The sequence below is a fragment of the Acipenser ruthenus genome, chromosome 51 (assembly GCF_902713425.1).
Source record: "Acipenser ruthenus chromosome 51, fAciRut3.2 maternal haplotype, whole genome shotgun sequence".
Taxonomy (NCBI): Eukaryota; Metazoa; Chordata; class Actinopteri; order Acipenseriformes; family Acipenseridae; genus Acipenser; species Acipenser ruthenus.
The window spans coordinates 420,976-441,764 of NC_081239.1; the positions used below are offsets into that span (position 1 = coordinate 420,976).

Sequence of the window (20,789 nt, forward strand, 5' to 3'; positions counted from 1 at the left end):
TATAATATATATTATATATGTGTGAGGATTCTCTGCCTTGAGGCTATAGCAGTAATACAGCCATGGTCAGAAGTTTTGCATCACCTATTTTAGTAGTGAAACCATTTAAATTTATTTTTATTATATATAAACACATTTATATAGATTTTTAGAGAGGGAGAGGGAGAGGGAGAGCACACACACAGCACTGGTCCCATTGAAATAGGTGGATAGTTTGATTGATGTAACTGTTTAAAGAGGGAACACACACACACACACACACAGGGCACGTCACAGCAGAAAGATAACAAGCTGTGACTGGCTTTGGATTATCACGGATTCACAGACAGCCTCACTCCGGTAACGCGACAGAAACATTGATTAACCTTCCTAAAAGAGAGAGACAGGTCCTGTAAATGTTTAAAAAAATTATACATTTTATTCATATCGGATTTCTAATCTAGTGTAAGGGGAAGCAAGAAAAATGGACTCCCTCTGACATCACCAAAGTGTGGAGCGCTGGCTGCATTTACCACACAGTGAAACGAGTGAAGAGACAGCGGCTTGGGTTTGTGATGATCGCTGCTTTTCTTGCTCTGCTGGAGAACAGCGACCCACACAAACCCAAGCAGCTGTTTCTGAATTCACTCTGAACGGGGAATCAGCCCCCCCGATCCACACCAGCGACCCACGCCTGTGGAGAACTTGATCTCTGTAAATCGAATGGGTTTGTGCAACATTAAGCCATGCTGTTTAACTGAAGCTTCTAGAATTGCTCTCGGGAACCCCCCCCCCCCCCGGACTCGGGTTCAAGGCCCTACCTTCATGGCGACTGTGTCCTTGACCAGCACGGACCTCAGCTGACCGTTGAGCTCGAAGAAGACCTGTCTCTGCCCTGCTTGGTTCAGATCTCCGAGCGCCAGGGCTTTGATATGGAGAGTCTTCCCCCGCTCCAGCTCCACCTGAAACACACACACCCCGGCACAGCTCAGCAAGACTCCCATTGCATAGCACTGCTTCATCCATTCCTGGTTTTACTGAGACACCTGGGTTTGTTACTCTACCTACACATCTTTGGCAAAAGTTTTGCATCACCCTGTAGAATTAATTTTACTTCTTAGTCAAATGAAACCTGCTAAATGATGTTAACATTAACATATTGAATTTTTTCCACCCATACCACTAACAAATTGATAAATGTGGCATTTTAAAATCCAATGTGAAATACTGTACTACTGTTATAAATGGCAATACAAGTTGTAATTAATAATCAATCAATTCTGGGATTATTTTACAAATCAAAACGATAGAAATCTGAAATGATTTCAGACATTTTAGAATTTATAAAAACAAGCATCTGGGGCAGAATTTGATGACTTTTCACATATATACACATACACATGTTTTTGAACACTCCTTGGTTCTTTCAACTTGTCATCACAACCTCACACGATCAAATAAAAAGTACCACTAAATGCCTCGACTAAAAATCAGACAAGCAGGGCTTGCCTTGAGGAAAGCAATAAAACCTAACTTTGTTCCTGGAGACTGATAGATGAAGCTTCCCTGGTAGCTAAACTAAAACACATTAAGGGTGGGCAAATCAGAGCTAATCATCAGTCACAGAGGAAGCGCTCTTTAAAATGCGTTCTTTGCAGACAAAAAAAAAAAAATGGCCAAACGAGGTCGGTCGAATAATAATAAAACCTTTGGAAATTTGGGAACGCAGGTCAGTATTTTTCAGGGAAGGAAATAAGACTCCTAACTGCATAGCAGTTTCCCCCATTCCAGGTTTTACTATTACGAGCTTGATTATCCCCAGTGTGCAACAGGTAACAAGCTCAGGTGTGTCTTAAAACCTTTACAGAGCTGTTTTAAGCCAGTGCATTCTGTGAGAGCTTAAAAACCCTACTGCAGAATTCTTTAAGGAGAACTTGCTGATAAGAATTCCATTGCAAGCAGAGTCCTGAGGCTCGCAGAACGAACGTTACACTGGGAGTACCCTTCCCCCCCCTCCTCCCCACACCTTAAACTCCTCCGCGATTTTGGGCCCCTCCAGGAAGAGTCTGGTGTTCAGACACTCGACCGGCCCAAACTGAGAGGTGAACTCCTTGAATTCGTCAAACACTTTGGGGTACATGGCGGCCGACAGGACGTCCTCTGGGGTGACCTCGTCACGGTGCTTCTCCTTCAGCTGCTTCTCCAGCGCCTCGAAATCCAGGGGGGGCAGCGAGGCCCCGGGGCGACCCTCCATACGAGGGAGGTCCTTCAGAACCTGCAGGGGAAGGAAAGACACAAAGAGAGATTCAATGTAATTGATGCACAGTACTGAGAGCTGCAGGGTATCTGATTATTAAATATATATTAAAACAAAAGAAAGAAAAAAAGAAATTAAAGAAAGAGCAATGGCAACTACATAGGGGGCAGTTATGAGAAATGACCCCAGTGGCAGAAGCAGTTGTAGCTCAGATCCTTATTTGAGAGGCGTTCTCTGAAATCACAGCGCAGAATGAGGCAGGAAGGAGAGAGTCTCCCTGCGTTCAATTACAAAACGCAACGGTTTTAAATCACTACAGAACAGATGAAAAAACAGCATCCAGACTCCAGCAGAGAGGGGTCCTGAACCACATGCATTACACACAGCAGGAGTAGGAGAGACAGAAACGAGAGAAAGGGGGGATGGAGAGGAACAGTAGGGGAGAGAGATAGAGATGAGGGGGAGGGGGAGAGAGGGAGATGAGGGGGAGAGGGAGGTAAGAGGTGCGATCAAGAGATACGGATGAAGGGGAGAGAGATGGGGCAGGGATCGAGAGAGGGATGAAGGGGAGAGAGGGAGGTAAGGTGTGGGGAGGAACTGTAGGGGAGGTAGGTGGGGGGAGAGATAGAGATGAGGGGGAGAGAGAAATTGCTATTTAATTCTGCCATTAGCTTATGTTACTATTCCTGCAGTAGAAAATCCACTCAATAAATAAATAATAATAATAATAATAATAAATATGTAGACACTCGCTGTTCAATAAAACAGGTTAGGGCACAAGAGTGATAAAACATGTTCTGTGATAAAGGCCGCAGCAAGTCAATACAATAAAAAAAACATTTACTATCCCAGCTATGACCTGTGCGTGTGAGAAAATCCCCATCTGTACTAAATAATACATCTGAGCTTGAGCCTTTTGAAGCTGGGAAATGTCAAGCTTGAAACCACTCTTTACAAAATCGCAGCCGAGATAGGAAAAAGGGAGCGAAAGAAAGAGTCAGGAACACAGTGTTATTCTGTAGACATTTGCTGCTCGGAGATTTTGAAGAAAGAATAAATAGAATCTTTTTATAGTGAAGCGGCTAGGATAAAAAACAGGAGTGGACCAGGGCGGGAGGTTTTGTAACTGAACTGCACAAAAACTAAAATTCCCACTGAGTATCAAATTATTTTAGCTGTATTTACGTAATCTGATACGTTTATTTTTTAAAAATCCTTAGGTTTTGGCTACAAAACTGCAGCATCTTATTTTGAGGACAATAAAAAAAAGGATCAGAGAAGTGAATTTTCAAGCTGGCTATGAATCTGTTAAGTTTCTTATTTTATATTGAGGTGTCATAAAAGCATGAGAAGGTCTGTATTTGCAGTAAGACTCCATTCCACAGCAGTTTGATCCATTCCTGCTTCATAAAAATCACACACCTGAGCTTCGAACCTACACACTGCGGCTGCTAATCAAGCTTGTGGGGGGAAAAACCTGGAATGGGTGAAACTGCTATGCAACAGGAGTCTTATTCCCATCCCTGCAACTGCATGTAGGACAGTTCATTCCAGAACAATTCAAAAATCTGTAGCTATTTAAAAACGTTAACGTCGCTAGTTAAAAAAGCAGGCAACTTGGGTAAGCAGAAAGCAAATGTCAAGTCTCTGTGGTCACTGCCTGATTAAAATGCAATTGCCAAGCTACAAACTGTTAAAATATACATCTATATATCTATATTTATCAAGCACTTAATGGCGAGGGAGGCAGTTTTTCCCATCCTCCTATGGCTTCATTAGCAGGGCTGAAACGAGGCACTGAGACTCAAGCAGACAGCGCCGAGGGTTGCTGGTGCAAAGGGAATTGCTGCTAGGACTGCTAGCCTGAAAAGTTTGTCTACTTGACTTTCTTGTAAAAACCCCCCCCCCCCCACTAAGAAATCATTGCATGGTGCGTTTCACCATAGAACTGCCATGAGCGTTTCTTAATGGTTATGAATGGTTGGTTGAATAGACAACACTGCTGTATTGTACAGTACTGTATCCTGCTGCACAGTACTGTATTGTACTGTATTCTACTCATTGCATCATGCTGCTCAGTACTGTGCTGAGGCAGCAGTGTGGAGTAGTGGTTAGGGCTCTGGACTCTTGACCGGAGGGTCGTGGGTTCAGTCCCAGGAGGGGGACACTGCTGCTGTACCCTTGAGCAAGGTACTTTACCTAGATTGCTCCAGTAAAAACCCAACTGTATAAATGGGTAACTGTATGTAAAAATAATGTGATATCTTATAACAACTGTAAGTTGCCCTGGATAAGGGCATCTGCCAAGAAAATAATAATAATAATAATAATAATAATAATAATAATAATAATAATAATAATAATAATCCTGTATTGTACTGTGTTGTATTCTACTCATTGCATCATGCTGCTCAGGACTTTGCTGCACTGCGCTCTCCTCTCACCTTGGATCTCAGAGGCTCAGGGAAGCCCCCATGCGGGACCCCGATGTAGCCCTGCAGGTACTCCACCACAGACAGGGGGAGGGACAGCTCGTCCGCCTGCTCCTCCACCTCCTGCCGGCTTAGGCCGTTCTGCACCATGAACTGAGCCAGGTCCCCCACGATCTTGGAGGAGGGGGTCACCTGGGAAGACACAAGAGGCACATCCTGACTCACCCAATGCCATGGCCCGACATGTTGCATCTTATTTAATATTGTAATATTGCACTTACTGTAAACAATACTATTAAATATGAATCTTGTATTGTAATCCTGTAACACATGTGCGAGTCGCCTTGGATAAAAGGCGTCTGCCAAATCTAATTTCGAGACTAGTGGGTGAGCTATGCATCAACTGCTGCTGCAGAGTCACTTCCAATAGGAGCTTGTTTGTTTTACATCTCATCCAAAGGATGGAGCACAAGGAGGTTCAGTGACTTGCTCAGGATCACACAGTGAGTCAGTGAATGAGCCGGGACTTGAACCGAGAACCTGTGTTGCTCTCCTAATGTTGAGTTTATCGTTTCTTCTCTAAATCTGCCTTTGAGCTTCGCCTGGTGAATCTTAAGTGCCAGGCACTGAACTGCCTCTCTCTCTCTCATTCTACTGAAATCAGGTGACAGTCCCAGGTCAGCCCCACCTACTCTGTGTGTGAATTAGACAAGGCTGGCAGTCTTAAAATGAACACGATGAACGCCAGAACCACTCAAAACGATTGCAAGCCAGCACACCAAGAGGATTATAAAACAGCAATTAAAAAAAACAAAAACAAAAAAGACACAATGGAAGGATAAAACTGAGGATCAGACGCTGCCTTCATCTGGGATTGACCATCCAAACAAAAAACAAAACATTGATTTTTCAAGTTGGTTTCATGGAAAAGCAGCAAAGCAGAAAAAGGACAACAAAAAGGTAATTGGATTAGTTTGTTAGAAAATCTGCCATAAATAAATTAACTGATAATCCACACGCATGCAAAACGTGTTTCACTTTACTCTCCCTCAACTCCGATTCAGGTGGGCAGTGTTTTTTTTTTTTTCCTTGCAACGCTAGGAGTTTACTTCCTTCCTGTGCGACAGGTAAATCGGACCCCCCTGCTGCCTAGGTCATGCTACTAGGGCCCCCCCCCCCCCCATTGCCCATAGCACAGGAAGTGAAGTCACGACGACAGGAGAAAACTGCCTTCACGGCAGCCGAAGGGAAAGTCCAAAAACCAAAACATCCACAGACTTCCCATATTAAAAGGTATCAACTTTAAGTGTCTCTTACTGCATTACTCCAAAACCCTGGCAATGTTGACTCTGAATCCCTAACGGTATCCTAGATACCAGATGATTGGCGGCAACAGGATTTCCCAAGACACACAAGCCCCACCCCCCTTCCCTGCAGACAGATTCAGCTCCTGGCCTTCTGTCTGGCAGAGGTCAATTTAGGTAATTTCACACTTAATAGCTGAATTAATGTAGCATCTCTCTCTGTGTGAGTGTTTATGTTACTCCTTCCACAGCTGCATCTGTGTCAAAGGATACAAGTGAAAGAGGGGGTGTGATCTGCAGAGCTAGACTATGCTTTACAATCTAGCAACGGATCATAATAGCCGTGGATCTTCCGATTTGAAAAAAAGCAAATCAGAATCCATGCCTATTTTATGGGGCAGTCCGATGCGGTCTCTCCAGGGGTTAAGAACTTGCTCAATTGCCTATCTCTCTCTCTCAACACTAGTGGCATGTATTGTATCTAAACAAGAATGTTCAATGTAGAATGGAACGTGGGTATTAGGAACTAACAAACTAACTGTTCATTTGAATCACAGGTCTGGTCTCGTAGCGCAACAAAAGCAGTTAATTCCATGTTTAGCTTAATTCGGATGAGGACGTAAAAAGAGGTCCTATTGGAAGTGACTCTGCAGCAGCAATTGTTGATGATGCATAGGTTCACCTGCTAGTCTCCAAGGTCGCTTTGGATAAAAGCGTCTGCTAGATATCTAAAATTCTAAACACAGCCGTTCCTACGCGGGAGCGTTCACACCAACAGTTTCCATTAAAAGTAAAATCGGCGAGTGGAGGGGAGAGTCCCAGCCTGCCGCTCACCTTGATCAGGTCTCCCAGGAGCTTGTTCGCCTCGGCGTAGGACTTCTTGACCTGCTTGAACTTGTTCCCGAGCCCCATGCTGTGAGCCTGGAAGTGCAGGTTGGTGTACTGCCCTCCCGGGATCTCGTTCTCATAAACGTCTGCGTTTCCCGACTTCATGGTCGCCGTGCAGTCGAACGCGGCGTAGAGACCACGCGTCACCTCCCAGTACTCGCTGTAATCAAATACCTTCTCCAGGGCGATGCCTGCGGAGCACAGAGGAGAAATACTGAAGCAGAGTCCTGTACAGCTTACTGCATCACCCTATAGCAGCGCCTCCCAGCCCCCCAGCCCCCCGGTCCTCCGGTCCTGGGGACCCCCCCCCCCCCCGTGTCTACTGGTTTTCATTCCAACTGAGCTCTCCATTTTAAACTAGACCCACAATTGAACTGACTTGCTTAATTATACCTGTTTCCCTTGTTTTCAGCTTTTAAAAAACAGTTGCTGATTTCAAGTTCGCTGTAACATTTTACAAGCAACTGGAACGCTGCAACTCTTGAAGAGGTGAAAACAAATTTAAAAAAGTCTACTTAAGCAAATTCAGTTCAATTAAGGGTGTAGTTAATTGAGAGCTAGGTTGGAATGAAAAAAAAAAAAATTAGCAGATGCACCAAGTTTGGGAAGCTCTGCCCTATAGGATGAACTAATTTAGCTTCATAAAGTCGAATGAAACCTGCTGAAGAATGTTAACATATTGGATTACACACCGCTTTGTAGTTGGTTTCCCCCCCCATATACTTAACGAAAAACTGACCATTCTGAAAACACAGTACTACATGAAATACTGTACGACTATTACAGATTCTGGTAGACACTTGTGATATCATTTTGTAGCTTCTTTGGTAACGTGTTAAATAAAATAACTTCATTATACACCAAAAGATGTATCGCCACAATGAAAAAGGGAAGGCAAGGATATTAAACTTGACAAAAAAAAAAACCCTTGGTACTTAATTGTTTCTAAAGCACTGCTATTATAATCCCAACACAGGCTGGAAAGCCTAATCTGAGAAGCTTAATTCCAAGATCAAGGGATGACAGAAGGGTTTTGACTTGTTGCGTGGAAGAACAGGAGGCTTCTGAGCCACAGCGTGATCTTCCAGCTTTGATGTGGCTGCACCAGCCAGCCAGCCTACCTTTAACTTCCTCTCCGCTGTAAATTAGGGATCAGGCTATTATTCGCTACAAGCAATGGTTAGGTTGTGATTTTCATTTCAGATGCTCGGCAGAGAGCAGGACAAATCCATTCCTTCCTCGCTGGTCTGTCTAGCTCTTGTCTGAGTTCTTCCTGCACGCGTGTTATTTGCTGGAGGAGTAGTTCATTCATTCTTTTACCAGAAAATAAGGTGCAATAAAAGAATACAGAATAAATAAAGTGGTTTACACTACAAGCCGATCTCCACTCCCCAGGTCTGTCTATATATTTTATGTTACATAGTTAAAGATTTATTAAGCAGTATAGATGATTTTAATCAGAGGGCTGGATCGCATCAATATCAGGGTCTAGTGCTATATATTATAAAGACATTTCAGAGGGCTGGATGGCATCAATATCAGGGTCTAGTGCTATATATTATAAAGACATTTCAGAGGGCTGGATCGCATCAATATCAGGGTCTAGCGCAATATATTATAAAGACATTTCAGAGGACTGTATCGCATCAATATCGGTCTATGAAATATTATCAAGACATTTCTGATGGCTACTGTATATTACATCAACGTCAGGGTCTGATGGATAAATACTCAAGGAAGATATTATATTGCTACAATCCCCTTCAAAGTTTCATACTTTTATCATCATGCATTATAAAAAAAAACTGTAGATAGATAAACTCCAAACATCAAATCTGAAATTAAAAAACGGTAAAAGAAAACAGCCTAGGATGTCTATAAATACCAAGTCTAGTTTTAATGAAAATGTGTCCTATGGTTTGGACGGTCATTTCTGAACAGCAGTTTACTGATAAATTAAGGCTTGAACTTTCTTTTTTCCAAATCTCTACCTCCTTTTAAATGTTAGTGGTCATTAAGCCATCTCTGCATCCTAATAGAAAACAATTACAAACTGGATTTAGGATCATTTTTGTGTGTGCTACAAAATCAAGGAGATTTTAAAAATGCTGGACTTGCTATCAGTGTACACTCTGTACTGGGTATTTTATGCTGAAAATAAATCTTTCAGGACAACTCTTAAAATCGAGCGAAAATAACAGAAAGCCCAAAGATAAAACTAGGCGACTGCAAGAACGAAATGCAATTAGGCAAAATCTGCGATGAGCAATGAACACAATTTGTCACATCTGAAATAAATTAAGCGAAACAGGCTGGTCGAGATATGAAGGTAAAAAGCAAGGGACATTGTTTTGTAATGAACAGCTTTTTCCTAAACAGGAGTTGAATTAGGAAACAGAATAGAATAGTCTCAGAGTAAAAGTTTAAAAATGGGACGTCATGTGATCAAAAATAACCAGAAAACGTCAAGCTCTAATTAATTATGAGCGAACTTCTAATCTTGCGCGTTTTATTTAAAAAGTGATATTAATGTGTCTGTTGCGTGTGTCTTAAAAGTGAGACACTGACACACACACACTTGTCAACCCTCAAACAGCTAATTAAAAACGAATGTCTGGCATGAGAACAGAGACCTTACAAAAAGCTCCAATTAACGCTTCATTAAAAAACACTAAATATTTTGACACCAAAAGCTAGCCAATTGGTTTTAGAAGTCGCTCATCTCTGCTCTAATTAGGGCCGCCTTGCCTCAAGTGAAGTGTGACTTCAGCCCCAGCAATGCTTCGCCAGCCCCCTCGACCAATCCCTGCAGCCGAAGCTTCAGCCTCGTTGTCACTGTTCCAAGCAGCAGCACGGATAACAGCTGAATAATCCTGCCTTGATTTATCTGAACTTCCCTCACTGATCAAGCAGTCTTGCATTATTTGCGTCTCTGACATTTATAAAATCTTCACAGCTCTGGCTAAAAGTTTTGCAGTACACCCTATAGAATGAACCAAAATTACCTCACAAAAAAAGTCAAAAAGAAACCTGCTGAATAATATTATGTTAACATAATCAAATTATATACCGCTTAGTAGTTTTCCCCCCCATATACTTCACAAAAAAATTGTGTTTTCAGAATCTATCTTGAAATACTATACTATTATGACTTCCGGTAGACAGCGTTTCTTTGATTACATGATCTTAAAATCTAAATGATGTTAATATATTTATTTTTTAAAATGATATCTCAATCCTAAATTCTAGGCGACGCAAAACCTCCAGCCAGAGCGGTAGATACAGCGAGACAGAAATATCACAAGGCAGCTACTACAGTGTAGACAGAGTCGTTAAGACACACAGAAACCCCCGGGCAAACTTTAAAACGATTCAGTATGAAAAATGCGTGGAGTGGAAGAGTCTGGTTAAGGGATTTGGCTTGAACAAATTTCATATGTTTTGCATATAAATACTGTTACTGAGCGGGGTGGCAATGCGGCAATTCACTCCTTGCAGAAAGGTTGAATGAGGTTTGAGACTGAAAAGGCAGAAACCTCGTTTATGCACACAGCCCAGAATAAACCCTCTAATTCACATCAGGATAAATAACAAATCATCCAACGACCCACGCGAGGAGGCACAGGAGACTACGATCAACCGCCTCTCCTTTCGGAAAAGCAGTCTGAGGGGGTTAGAGGTTGGAGTTCTGCACTCGATTTCGGCTGCTAATTGAAAACACCTGTCATTTTTCTAACTTCATCATCTCGGATACAGATCGACCTGACAAGCATTTTCTACGGTTTCTATTTCTGGGTTTGAGCAAATCTGGCCACTGTAGGCATGGCAGATTTGCAAAGAATTTTTTTTTTTATATAGGCTCCCTTGAGAAAGATATGTACAACATATCGAAACGTTGGGCAGCTGGCTCTTTGAGCTAATTATATATATATATATATATATATATATATATATATATATATATATATATATATATATATATATATAGTTTGAGAAAAAGGAAAACTGCTGTGTATCAAAATGATCAATAAGAAAAAAAAGAAAGAGAAAAGGATATTTCAGGTACTTAAAAGGTAGAATAATTGATTACAAATCAATTATCGGGACGTTTCGGACTACATCTACATCGGCTGAATACAAAAAAAGTGCTTTAAGAAAGAAGTTGATAAAAAAAGAGATTATATATAGATGGAGACAGTTGACAGATTTTTGCATCAGGATTTCTTTGTACATACACTAAAAACACACACATTTTGTGTTTGAGGACTTTGCATTGACTCCCATACACTGTTGATCTCATCTTAAAAGTCCAGAGGGGCTTGGGGGAGGGGAGGGGGGGGGGGATCAACACAATAATACAATAATGAAAGGTTACAGGGGCTGCAGGAAATACTGCTGCATTGTTCTGTTTGAAATCTCAGTTTAAACATTACTACAGGGACCTGGCCTGTGTCCTCGTAAGGCAGGTTTTGTGGGGGCGCTTTTGACCCAGCAAGCACTATATAAAAAAGAGCACGAACAAACACACACAAAACACACACAGCTGTATATCCAGTAGTACAAAACAAATGTTATCAAAAGTGCATGAATTACTCCAACAGCAGATTGGTGAAAGCAGGGTTATAAAATGAGGCTTGCTCCGGGTTCAACGTTTGTTTGTCAGGGTCTCACGAAATACCAAATCGTATATCATTCACCTTTTGGAGTATGTGAGTGAATGGGTTTAGTCATTGGAACACCTTGAAAGCTAAATTAAATATACAACAGGTTTCACTACTGTCAGGTTTAGGAGTCGTTTCTGACCAGCTGAGCTGAGCTGTGATTGAGGGGGGGCGGAGATACTGGGATCCAATGCCAACAGGGAAGCGGTCGGGTACGACTGAACCCCGTTATTTGTCGCGTTTGGTCAGCAGCTTGTCGGAAGCAAAATACAAAACCAGGAATGTAATTCAGTAGTCAAGCCTCTTCAACCAATAGGTTTCAGCAAATTAAAACCCCCAAAATAAAACCCGTTACTTTAAAAAAAAAATACAAGAGATTGATGGATTCATTTTTTTGTTGACGGTATTTTGCAAACTCCCAGAAAGAGCTGTCCTTACCCGTGTCCAGGTCCGTTCCCTTGGTGCAGGCCACGATGGCGCCCATGCTGGGCTGTGACGTCATCCCCGACATGGAGTCCACGGCCACGTCCACGATGTCTGCGCCAGCCTCCGCGCACGCCAGCATGGAGGCCACGCCCGCCCCAGCCGTGTCGTGGGTGTGCACGTGGATGGGCAGGTCCGGGAAACGATCCCGCAGGGCTTTGATAAGCAGGGCAGAGGCGTTGGGCTTCAGCAGCCCAGCCATGTCCTAAGAGAGAGAGAGCAAGAGGAGAGGAAAAAAAAAAAAAAAAAATCAGGAGAACATCTACAGCTCTGGCCAAAAGTTTTGCATCACCCCCGCTATAGAACAAACTCATTTTGCTTCATGAAGTCGAATGAAAGCTGCTGAAACACTTGGAGCGGTTCCTAGCAGCTGATTGATGCCCACAATGTCTAGGTCAACTAGGTCACCCATTCCATCCCCTCCTCACCAATAATGAGCAACAATACTGAACAAAACGAACGCACGCAACTGATCCGAAACCGCGACAGATCCAAGACTTGACTGAAGGTTTTCTAACTCTGGCACACAAACCCGGCAGTTTAAAACAACGAGAGCTGGTTCTTTACTTTGATGCAGAGGATGTGCGTGCCAGCCTTCACGAGCTCCTCGGCCAGTTTGATGTAGTAGTCGAGGGAGTATTTGGTGCGGCTGGGGTCGGACACATCGCCCGTGTAGGAGATGGCAGCTTCTACCACCCCCCCAGCCTGGCCTGCTGCCTCCATGCCCAGGATCATGTTGGGTAGGTAGTTGAGAGAGTCGAACACACGGAAGATATCCATCCCATTCTCCTTCGCCACCTCGCAGAACCTGGGACGAAACAGGAGAGACTAGCATCAGACAAAACACTAAATAAAAACCACGATGTTCTACCCAAAGAACTGAACTGGAGACAAAACAAACGGAGACTAGTGTCCGACACACACAAACAAACCTCCATGATGTTCTACCCAAAGAACTGGAGACAAGAGACTAGCGTCAGACAAAATACAAAACACAACCAAACAAACCTCCATAATGTTCTACCCAAAAAGGACCTGAACGCAATTTTTGGGCAGTACTATATGTTTGAAATTCTTGTGAAGTTTTATATAAGAGCATGCACTTAAAATCTGTATGCTATTGATGGGTTACATATCACAACAAGGCAGGTTCACCCTTAGCCTATCTCGGGACGTGAACGGATTTCAAAACCCGGTCCGGACTATTAAGTTGTGAGGATCCGGTCCCAAAAGTAAACACTGTGATACAGGTGGAGAATATGGCAATAGGAGCCACTCTTTGAAATGAGTTACGCATGTAACTTCACTACTTTAGAGCTAAAATGAGCTACTTGGTCCACCGAGATAACGATCCCTAGCAAATCACTTGGCTTCAAAAAGGATAAAAATCATGGATTTAACTACTTTTGTTGTGACAATTGCATTTGCCCTGTATTTAAAAAAAAAAAAAAAAAAAACACAAACCCATCTGCTGGGTTTAAAGGAATCGCACCACCGACAGACGTCTGATTGTCGTCTCGGAGGGTTTAATTAAAAGCGGGGAGGATGACCCCTGGGCTCTCACTTGAAGACGGCGTTGTCGGGGTAGTTGGTGTACCCCACTGCGTTGGCGCCCCGCAGCAGCATCTGGAACGGGACGTTGGGAACGAGGCAGCGCAGCTCCTGCAGACGCCGCCACGGGCACTCGTACAGGAAGCGCATCGACACGTCGAAGGTAGCGCCTGGAGAGAGAGAGGGGAGGATGGAGGAGGGGAAAGAATAGAGAGACAGAATAGGAGGGGAAAGGGAAGGGAGGGAAGAGAACAGAATGAGAGAGATGGAGAGAAACAGAATAGGAGGGGAAGGGAAGGGAGGGAAGAGGACAGAGAGAGATGGAGAGAGACAGAATAGGGGAAAAGGAAGGGAGGGAGGGAGGGAAGAGGACAGAAAGAGAAGAGGTTAGAGGAGAGAGAGGGTAGAGAGGAGAGGGGAAAGAGGATAGAGAAAGACAATAGGAGGGGAAGAGGAAGGGAGGGAAGATGACAGAGAGAGCAGAGGATAGAGGGGAAAGAGGATAGAGAAAGAGCAAGGAGAGAGGAAGAAAGAAAGGGAGGGAAGAGGAGAGAACAAGAGAATTGAAGAGGAAAGCAGAAGGGAGGGAAAAGGATAGAACAGAATAGGATGGGAAAGAGGAAGGGAGGAGAGAGAAAGAGAGAGAGAGAATTAAATCTGTACAGGTTTCAATTCTAGATCAGCAGGTGCAGTTAAACTCAAAATCACACATTCTACATGTAAATCAGTTTTTCATCCCAGACGGCACTAATCTCTAATCTGAGCCGCTGTCTATCGGATTTGTGTAGACGCCTTCCTGCCAGAAACCATGAGCCCCTGTGCTGGTCCGGGTACCTGCGTCAATTCACAGCAGCTTGCTGGGCTTTAGAAACAGGCTTCGCTTGCCCCTCTCCCTCACTGCAAATCTATTTCAGAACACCAGAGCTCTCCGTGCAAATGTGTCAAACAATTCCCATCCAAAAACGCCAAGGGCCCAGCATTTCATTCTTGTTTATTTCACTGCTCCCTTTATAAAATAATAAATAAATAAAGCAAAGCACATTTATCAGAGGTCCATTATCTTGAAGCATGTTGCCTTGATTTTTTAAAAAAACATTTTAACATTTTCTTATTTCCTTTATGTACTTCGCTTGCAGCAGTGAATAATAGAGGGTTTAAAATAACATTTCCTGAGGTTGGAAAAAAAAAAAAAAACGACAGATTTCACTGTACTGACTATTTATTTTTTAAATGCATTTAGAAACAGCCAGGCCTGTCTGCATGGAAACTGTGCGGACGCTAGCATAGAACACAATGCATATCTTACACAATATAGATTCCTATATACATTACCAACTTTCTCTATAAAGTTACGCAAAATCAATGAGCTCGGGAATTAAATTGTAACAAAAAAAAGGTACCAGCTCTTAAGGAAGAGGGACAGCATTTGTTTCCAGACCCAACGCACTGCCCTTGATTTACAGCGGCTCCCAGACATGCTTCCAGTTCTGCTTGTGGATCAGGGTTCTGTGTCTTGTCAGTGTCATTTTATAAAGATCGAACATGAAAAATACTACTGTACTATTAAGGCTTCCGGCAGACTTTTTTGCAATCTCATTTTGTAGTTTGAGTACACGATGTTAAAAGATCTAAAATATGTTCATATATAGTTTTAATTCAATGTCTCAATCCTAAAAGGTGATGCAAAACTTGGCCATAGCTGTATAATATTTCTATTTGTTAATTTTGCAGGCACCTTTATCCCAGGCGACTCACACAGGTGTTACAGGGCAGCGCAGGGTTACAATGCAAGATTCATATTTAAATACAGCATAGTTTCCAGTAAGTGCGAATCATACTAATGTAATGCAATATGAAATAGGATGCAACAAGTTAGGATCACAATATCTACAATGACGTAGTACTGCAATAACACATTAGCTGAGGATCCAGTAACATGGTGCTTAATGAACTCCACTCTGTGAGCAAACCTGCAGAGAGGAGGGCTGCATGGAGTTAGGGATACCCTACCTCCCCAGTTCTCCATGCTGAACAGATTGCTGAAGTTGTGCGAGACAAAGGGTGCAATAGGCTTCAGGTCGTGGGTTCGTACGCGGGTGGCCAGCAGGGACTGGTGGGCGTCCCGGAAAGTGGTGTCCATCAACAGCAGCCCCTTGTTCCTCCGCACGGCCCGGGCAAACCCTTCCGGACCTTCCCTGAGGAGAACGTCCCGCAAGCCCTTCGGGGGGTCTCCTGCCCGGGACACAAGCACAGGAAAAATAAATTAAAATGCAGGGACCATTTATACATTACAAAAATAAATGTTCTCTCTATTACTGTCGGCTTACACAGTGACAATTAAATGTAACGTTTGTTATCTTACTGTTTCTATTGGGTGATAATTCTCACTGAAGATGTGTGTTGTGGGTTTAGACATGCAGTGTGAATGTTAGTTATGTATCTGGCAATATGTTTGTATTAAGATTGCATTATTATTAATTTCTTAGCAGACGCCCTTATCCAGGGCGACTTAGTCGTAAACAAAAATACATTTCAAGAATCACAGTAATAATATAGTTAAGAGCAAGATAAATACCATGACTTTGGTTCTAGCAAGTACAAGTGTGACAAAATACAATTCAATAATACAGCAGATAAGTGTCAGTGATAGTTACATCAGGATATGATTAAATACAAAATACTACAGATTAAATGACACTTGACAGATAACAGTAATCTAAAGTACTGGATTAAATGCAGTAAAAATTGCATGCATATTTAAATGTGCGAAAGGAACAAAAAAAACAAAACAAAAAAAAAAAAAAAAAAACACATTTAGTTGCAAAATTTTCCATTGCTTCCCAAACCTTTGTTTCACTACAATCAAGATAAATGCAGATCGACTGAATGCAGCTCACGTTCCCCAAACACATCATTACCAGCCTCCCAATCCAACTGTGGCTCTGGGAGAGAGTGGGACGGGGTGGAGGGATGCTGAAGCGGATCCCTGAACTGTTTCCCCTGATCCATCGCCTAACACTTCAACGTACTTTTCACTTCTTTAAAAATGCAGAAGCTTTAACACCAGGATTAGCTAAAATACACTAGCGGCCCAACACACTTCATTTTAAACTGAATTAAAATCGTGGAGTGTACAGGGTGCCCCCGAGGCGTGCATCAGGAAGGTTTTTTTTTTTCTTCCTCCGGATCTAATTTAGTGGTGATTATCGAGCCTTCGGGAGAATGCTTCCATGTCTCGGTGCAAGAATACATTTCAGGGTTGGTGCGCAAGTGGTTACATTAATCTCTTACCAGGAGCTGCTTCAGTGGAGAAGCAAAGCCACTGCAGAAAAATCCCTAATGCAAGATGTAGTCCGTGCTATTAAATAACTGACACTTACTGGAAGTCCAGTGCAATTAATTAGAAGTAATTAACACGAGTCATTAAAAAAAAAAAAATCAAATTATAAAGCGTTTCTGCACCACCATGTATTTGAATTGATCATTAAATCTAGGAAAATGTGTGTGACACTTTTAAAAGTAAATGATACAGGTTAAAAAAGAAAAAAAAAAATCACACCAACGCATCACAATAAAGTCTAGTACATTTGACAAGCAAGCACTTAAAACAAAACAAAAAAAAAAAAGTGTTAACTTGTCCCGATTCCCATCTCTACTCACCCAAGGGGTTCAAAGGAACCACTGGGTCAACACTGGATGCTTTTGCCTTGACCGGAATGGGGGTGGTGGGCCCATTCACCATCACGTGACCTGGAAAGAGAAAACAGTCTGTTAGGGAGAGAGACTAAAAAACACAAACTCTCTCGTGTGCAGTTCAGCTCCAAGTCACCCACATCCAGCGCCGTGATCCCTTGTAGGTATCTTGCCAACAGAACAAGACTTTCTGTAATGTGGTTGTGCATTCCCCACAGTGTGAAGGCAAAAAAGACTGATCAGAGAAAGAGACTTATACTCTCTGAAGAGCCTCCCCCTGCTCTGTGCTGGTGGAGCAGAGAAAGAGAGGCTCTTATACTCTCTGAAGAGCCTCCCCCTGCTCTGTGCTGGTGGAGCAGAGAAAGGAAGGCTCTTCTACTCTCTGAAGAGCCTCCCTCTGTGTTGGTGGAGCAGAGAGAGAAAGGGAGGCTCTGATACTCTCTGAACAGCCTCCCCCTGCTCTGTGCTGGTGGAGCAGAGAAAGGGAGGCTCTTCTACTCTCTGAACAGCCTCCCTCTGTGCTGGTGAAGCACAGAGAGAGATAGGGAGGCTCTCAGACTCTTTGCAGGCTTCATAACGAACGGCCGTTTGCAGGGATCTGTGATGGTAAAGTTACACCGAGGGTGGAAGTAGTGACGCCTGCACGGTCTGTCTTGATACCTACCTGCAGAACAGGAACTGCGTGTTATGGAGTCATCAATACCTCCAGGCTGAGTATAATCACATTCTCAGAGCACTTTACAGCACAGGGGAAATCACCTTTCATTGCATTAAACCTGCTATCAGTGGCTATCCTGGGATTACCATTAAAACCGTTGATTCACTGCAGCTGGGACTCCCCAGTGCTGTAAAATGCTTATGGAGTAGATTACTGCAACCCCTGAAGGTACACCAGGAAAATCGAGCGCTTGTTCAAAACGGTTTCTTCTTAAACGCATTTGAGAGCGACTCGAGTATCACGAGGAGGAAACTGACCATCTGGACGACCGGAACCGACCTGTCAGTACATTTTAAACCCTGGATTCATGAACCTCATTGCAAAAATAAGTTAGCGTCATTTTTTGTTTGCAGGACACATGCATCCTTAGGGGTCAGTTTAATACATTTGGGAATGCAGACTAATTCCAAATAGAGGGGGCATCCTTAATAATGAAATTGACTTCACACAGGGATGGAAACAAGACTCCTGTTGCATAGCAGTTTCATCCATTCCAGGTTTTACTACCAGCTCGATCAGCCACGGTGTATAGGCATCAAGCTCAGTTGTGTCATTTGATTAGTAAAACCAGGAATGGATCAAACTGCTATGCAATGGGATTCCTATTTCCATCCCTACATTGAGCATGTCCATTCACAGCAACGACCCTTAAAATTGTCAAGACATGCTTTTTATGGCAATCCTTCAACATCCACCCAAGCGTGACTCCAGGGTAATGTAGTATAACGTGAACTAATTAACACAACGCCTAAAGCAACATAGCTTCTAACACCATAGAAATGTCAAGTCCTGTATAAATCAGGTTGTAATGCATTAGTTGGATCTTGGACTGTGACTTAAGGATGAAGGCTTGGTTCTGGTAGACCATTCCACACGAGCAGGATGGAGAAAGGGAAACTAGGCTGATCCCAGAGCTATGAGGACAGGTTAAAAAAATCTCTTCCCAAGACGGGAGGGAACAGGATGTAAATGGAAGCAGAGGTCGAGTTCAGAAGAGAACTTTGACCCAGATTAAATGGCACACATACCCAGGTAGTGGAGCAGCTTCTGGGCCCGGTTCTGAACCGGTTTCAGGTTGAACAGGTCCGGGTTCTCATCAATGAATTGGGTGTCCACTGTGTCGTGCAGGAACTGGTCATTGCTGAGGACGTTCTGGAGGAAGGGAATGTTCGTCTGCAGATAGCGAGAGAGAGATTCAATGTAATCGATGCACAATACGGAGAGCTGTAGCATATCTGATAAGAAAGAAAGAAAGAAAGAAAGAAAGAAAGAAAGAAAAGAATCCAACCAGTTCTGTTTATTGCTAAGAATTCAGTTTTAGTTTGCAAAACATAAGTTAAAATACATGGACTCCCTTATAAAAAAAAGACAGTTTGATGGTATTTTTGCAGTTTGATGGTATTTTTGCAGTTTGATCACAGCTTACCCTGGTTTGCCATGCTTTTTAATACGCTTTACCATATCTCTGCTTTAGCATGCTTTCACTGTGCTTGATTATACTTTGCTGTGCTTTTACTATGGGAAACTTTTCTAAGAGTTAGTATTCCATGGTTTGCTTTATAATATGCAGCACCTTGCTTTACAATGCTTCCCTATGCTTTACCAGACCTCTCTGTGCTTTACATTGCTTCCCTGTGCTTTACCAGACCTCTCTGTGCTTTACAATGCTTCCCTATGCTTTACCAGACCTCTCTGTGCTTTACAATGCTTCCCTATGCTTTACCAGACCTCTCTGTGCTTTACAATGCTTCCCTATGCTTTACCACACCTCTCTGTGCTTTACAATGCTTCCCTATGCTTTACCAGACCTCTGTGCTTTACTACAATTTACTATGCTTATTTTAAAACAGGGAAACTTTTAGAAGGGCTCCCTAACTCCTGACTTGTTGCTCACCGCCCCTCCTAGGGGAATGCTCGGATGAGCGCTCTCCACGACAGCAGAAATAAAATGTGACGTTAACAGTTTTTGCACAGAATGCTGATGTTGCAAGTCTGCATTCCCCGCCGAGGGAATTGGGGATATTAGCCTGATAATGATGGTCTCGCCTGGACGAGAAGCGAATTTCATTTTTACGAGCTGAACGCTCCTCCGAAGCGAGGCTCGCTTCCCTCTCCCATAAATACAGCTTTGAATTTAAAAAGAAAAAAAAGAAAAAAGCTTTGGGAGACCAATTTTGGTGGTCACAGGTTTGCTTCTAAAAAGGATCCGTCGACCCTGTGTCAGTTAGACAGGATTGGCAGTACCCAAAAGGAACAAACATTGCAATTTGACAAACCTTTGTCGTATTACAGAAGAACTTCAAAAGCCGATTCAGGGCTATAAAAACTACAGTCGAGGCATTAGAGCCCAAACGCTGGTCTGCTTGACTCTGCCTCTTCTAGTTTCAATAACACTGTTGCACAAAAAAAAAACACGAACAGATGTATGGATAAAAATCTTGCTGGCAGCAAAATCCTTGTAAACAATCTGAAAGGTCTGTTTCTCTTGCATGGGGCAAAGCCTGTGCGATTTGCTTTAATAATGTATTACACTGTGTCTCTCTCTCCCTGTCTCCACCTCTCTCTCCCGTTAACGGTATTCTTCCGGCACAGACTGTACACAGCTGAAAATCGAGCTCTCCGCAGGAGAGTGTTGGTCAGGCTTATTCACCATTCAGAGTGAAGAAACAGCTGCTTGGGTTTGTGTGGATCGCTAGTCTCCAGAGTTTAAAGAAAAGCAGCGATCATCACAAACCTAAGCAGCTGTTTCTTTATTCACTCTGAATGGTAAATGTTAAAAGGGCGAGGAGTTACCAAAAAATCACAGGGATGGAAAAAATCAGA

The 20,789-nt window shown here is 42.9% G+C and overlaps 1 protein-coding gene across 3 annotated transcripts in view; it reads right to left on the reverse strand.

Annotated features, from left to right (window-relative positions):
- The window catches only part of LOC117398547 (pyruvate carboxylase, mitochondrial), a 254,983-nt gene that overhangs the window by 118,883 nt on the left and 115,311 nt on the right, over positions 1 to 20,789 (reverse strand). For all 3 annotated transcript variants that reach the window (XR_009320006.1, XM_059015665.1, XM_059015664.1), the window contains exons 11-20: positions 18,995 to 19,139; positions 17,216 to 17,305; positions 15,566 to 15,787; positions 13,569 to 13,725; positions 12,572 to 12,812; positions 11,960 to 12,209; positions 6,807 to 7,051; positions 4,681 to 4,860; positions 2,006 to 2,254; positions 801 to 941 (exon numbers count right to left, since the gene is read on the reverse strand). Coding sequence is in view for 2 of the 3 variants with exons in the window: in XM_059015665.1 (XP_058871648.1) it covers positions 801 to 941; positions 2,006 to 2,254; positions 4,681 to 4,860; positions 6,807 to 7,051; positions 11,960 to 12,209; positions 12,572 to 12,812; positions 13,569 to 13,725; positions 15,566 to 15,787; positions 17,216 to 17,305; positions 18,995 to 19,139 (1,920 nt within the window). In the remaining variant the exon portion in view is untranslated. The remainder of the gene's footprint in view (positions 1 to 800; positions 942 to 2,005; positions 2,255 to 4,680; positions 4,861 to 6,806; positions 7,052 to 11,959; positions 12,210 to 12,571; positions 12,813 to 13,568; positions 13,726 to 15,565; positions 15,788 to 17,215; positions 17,306 to 18,994; positions 19,140 to 20,789) is intronic.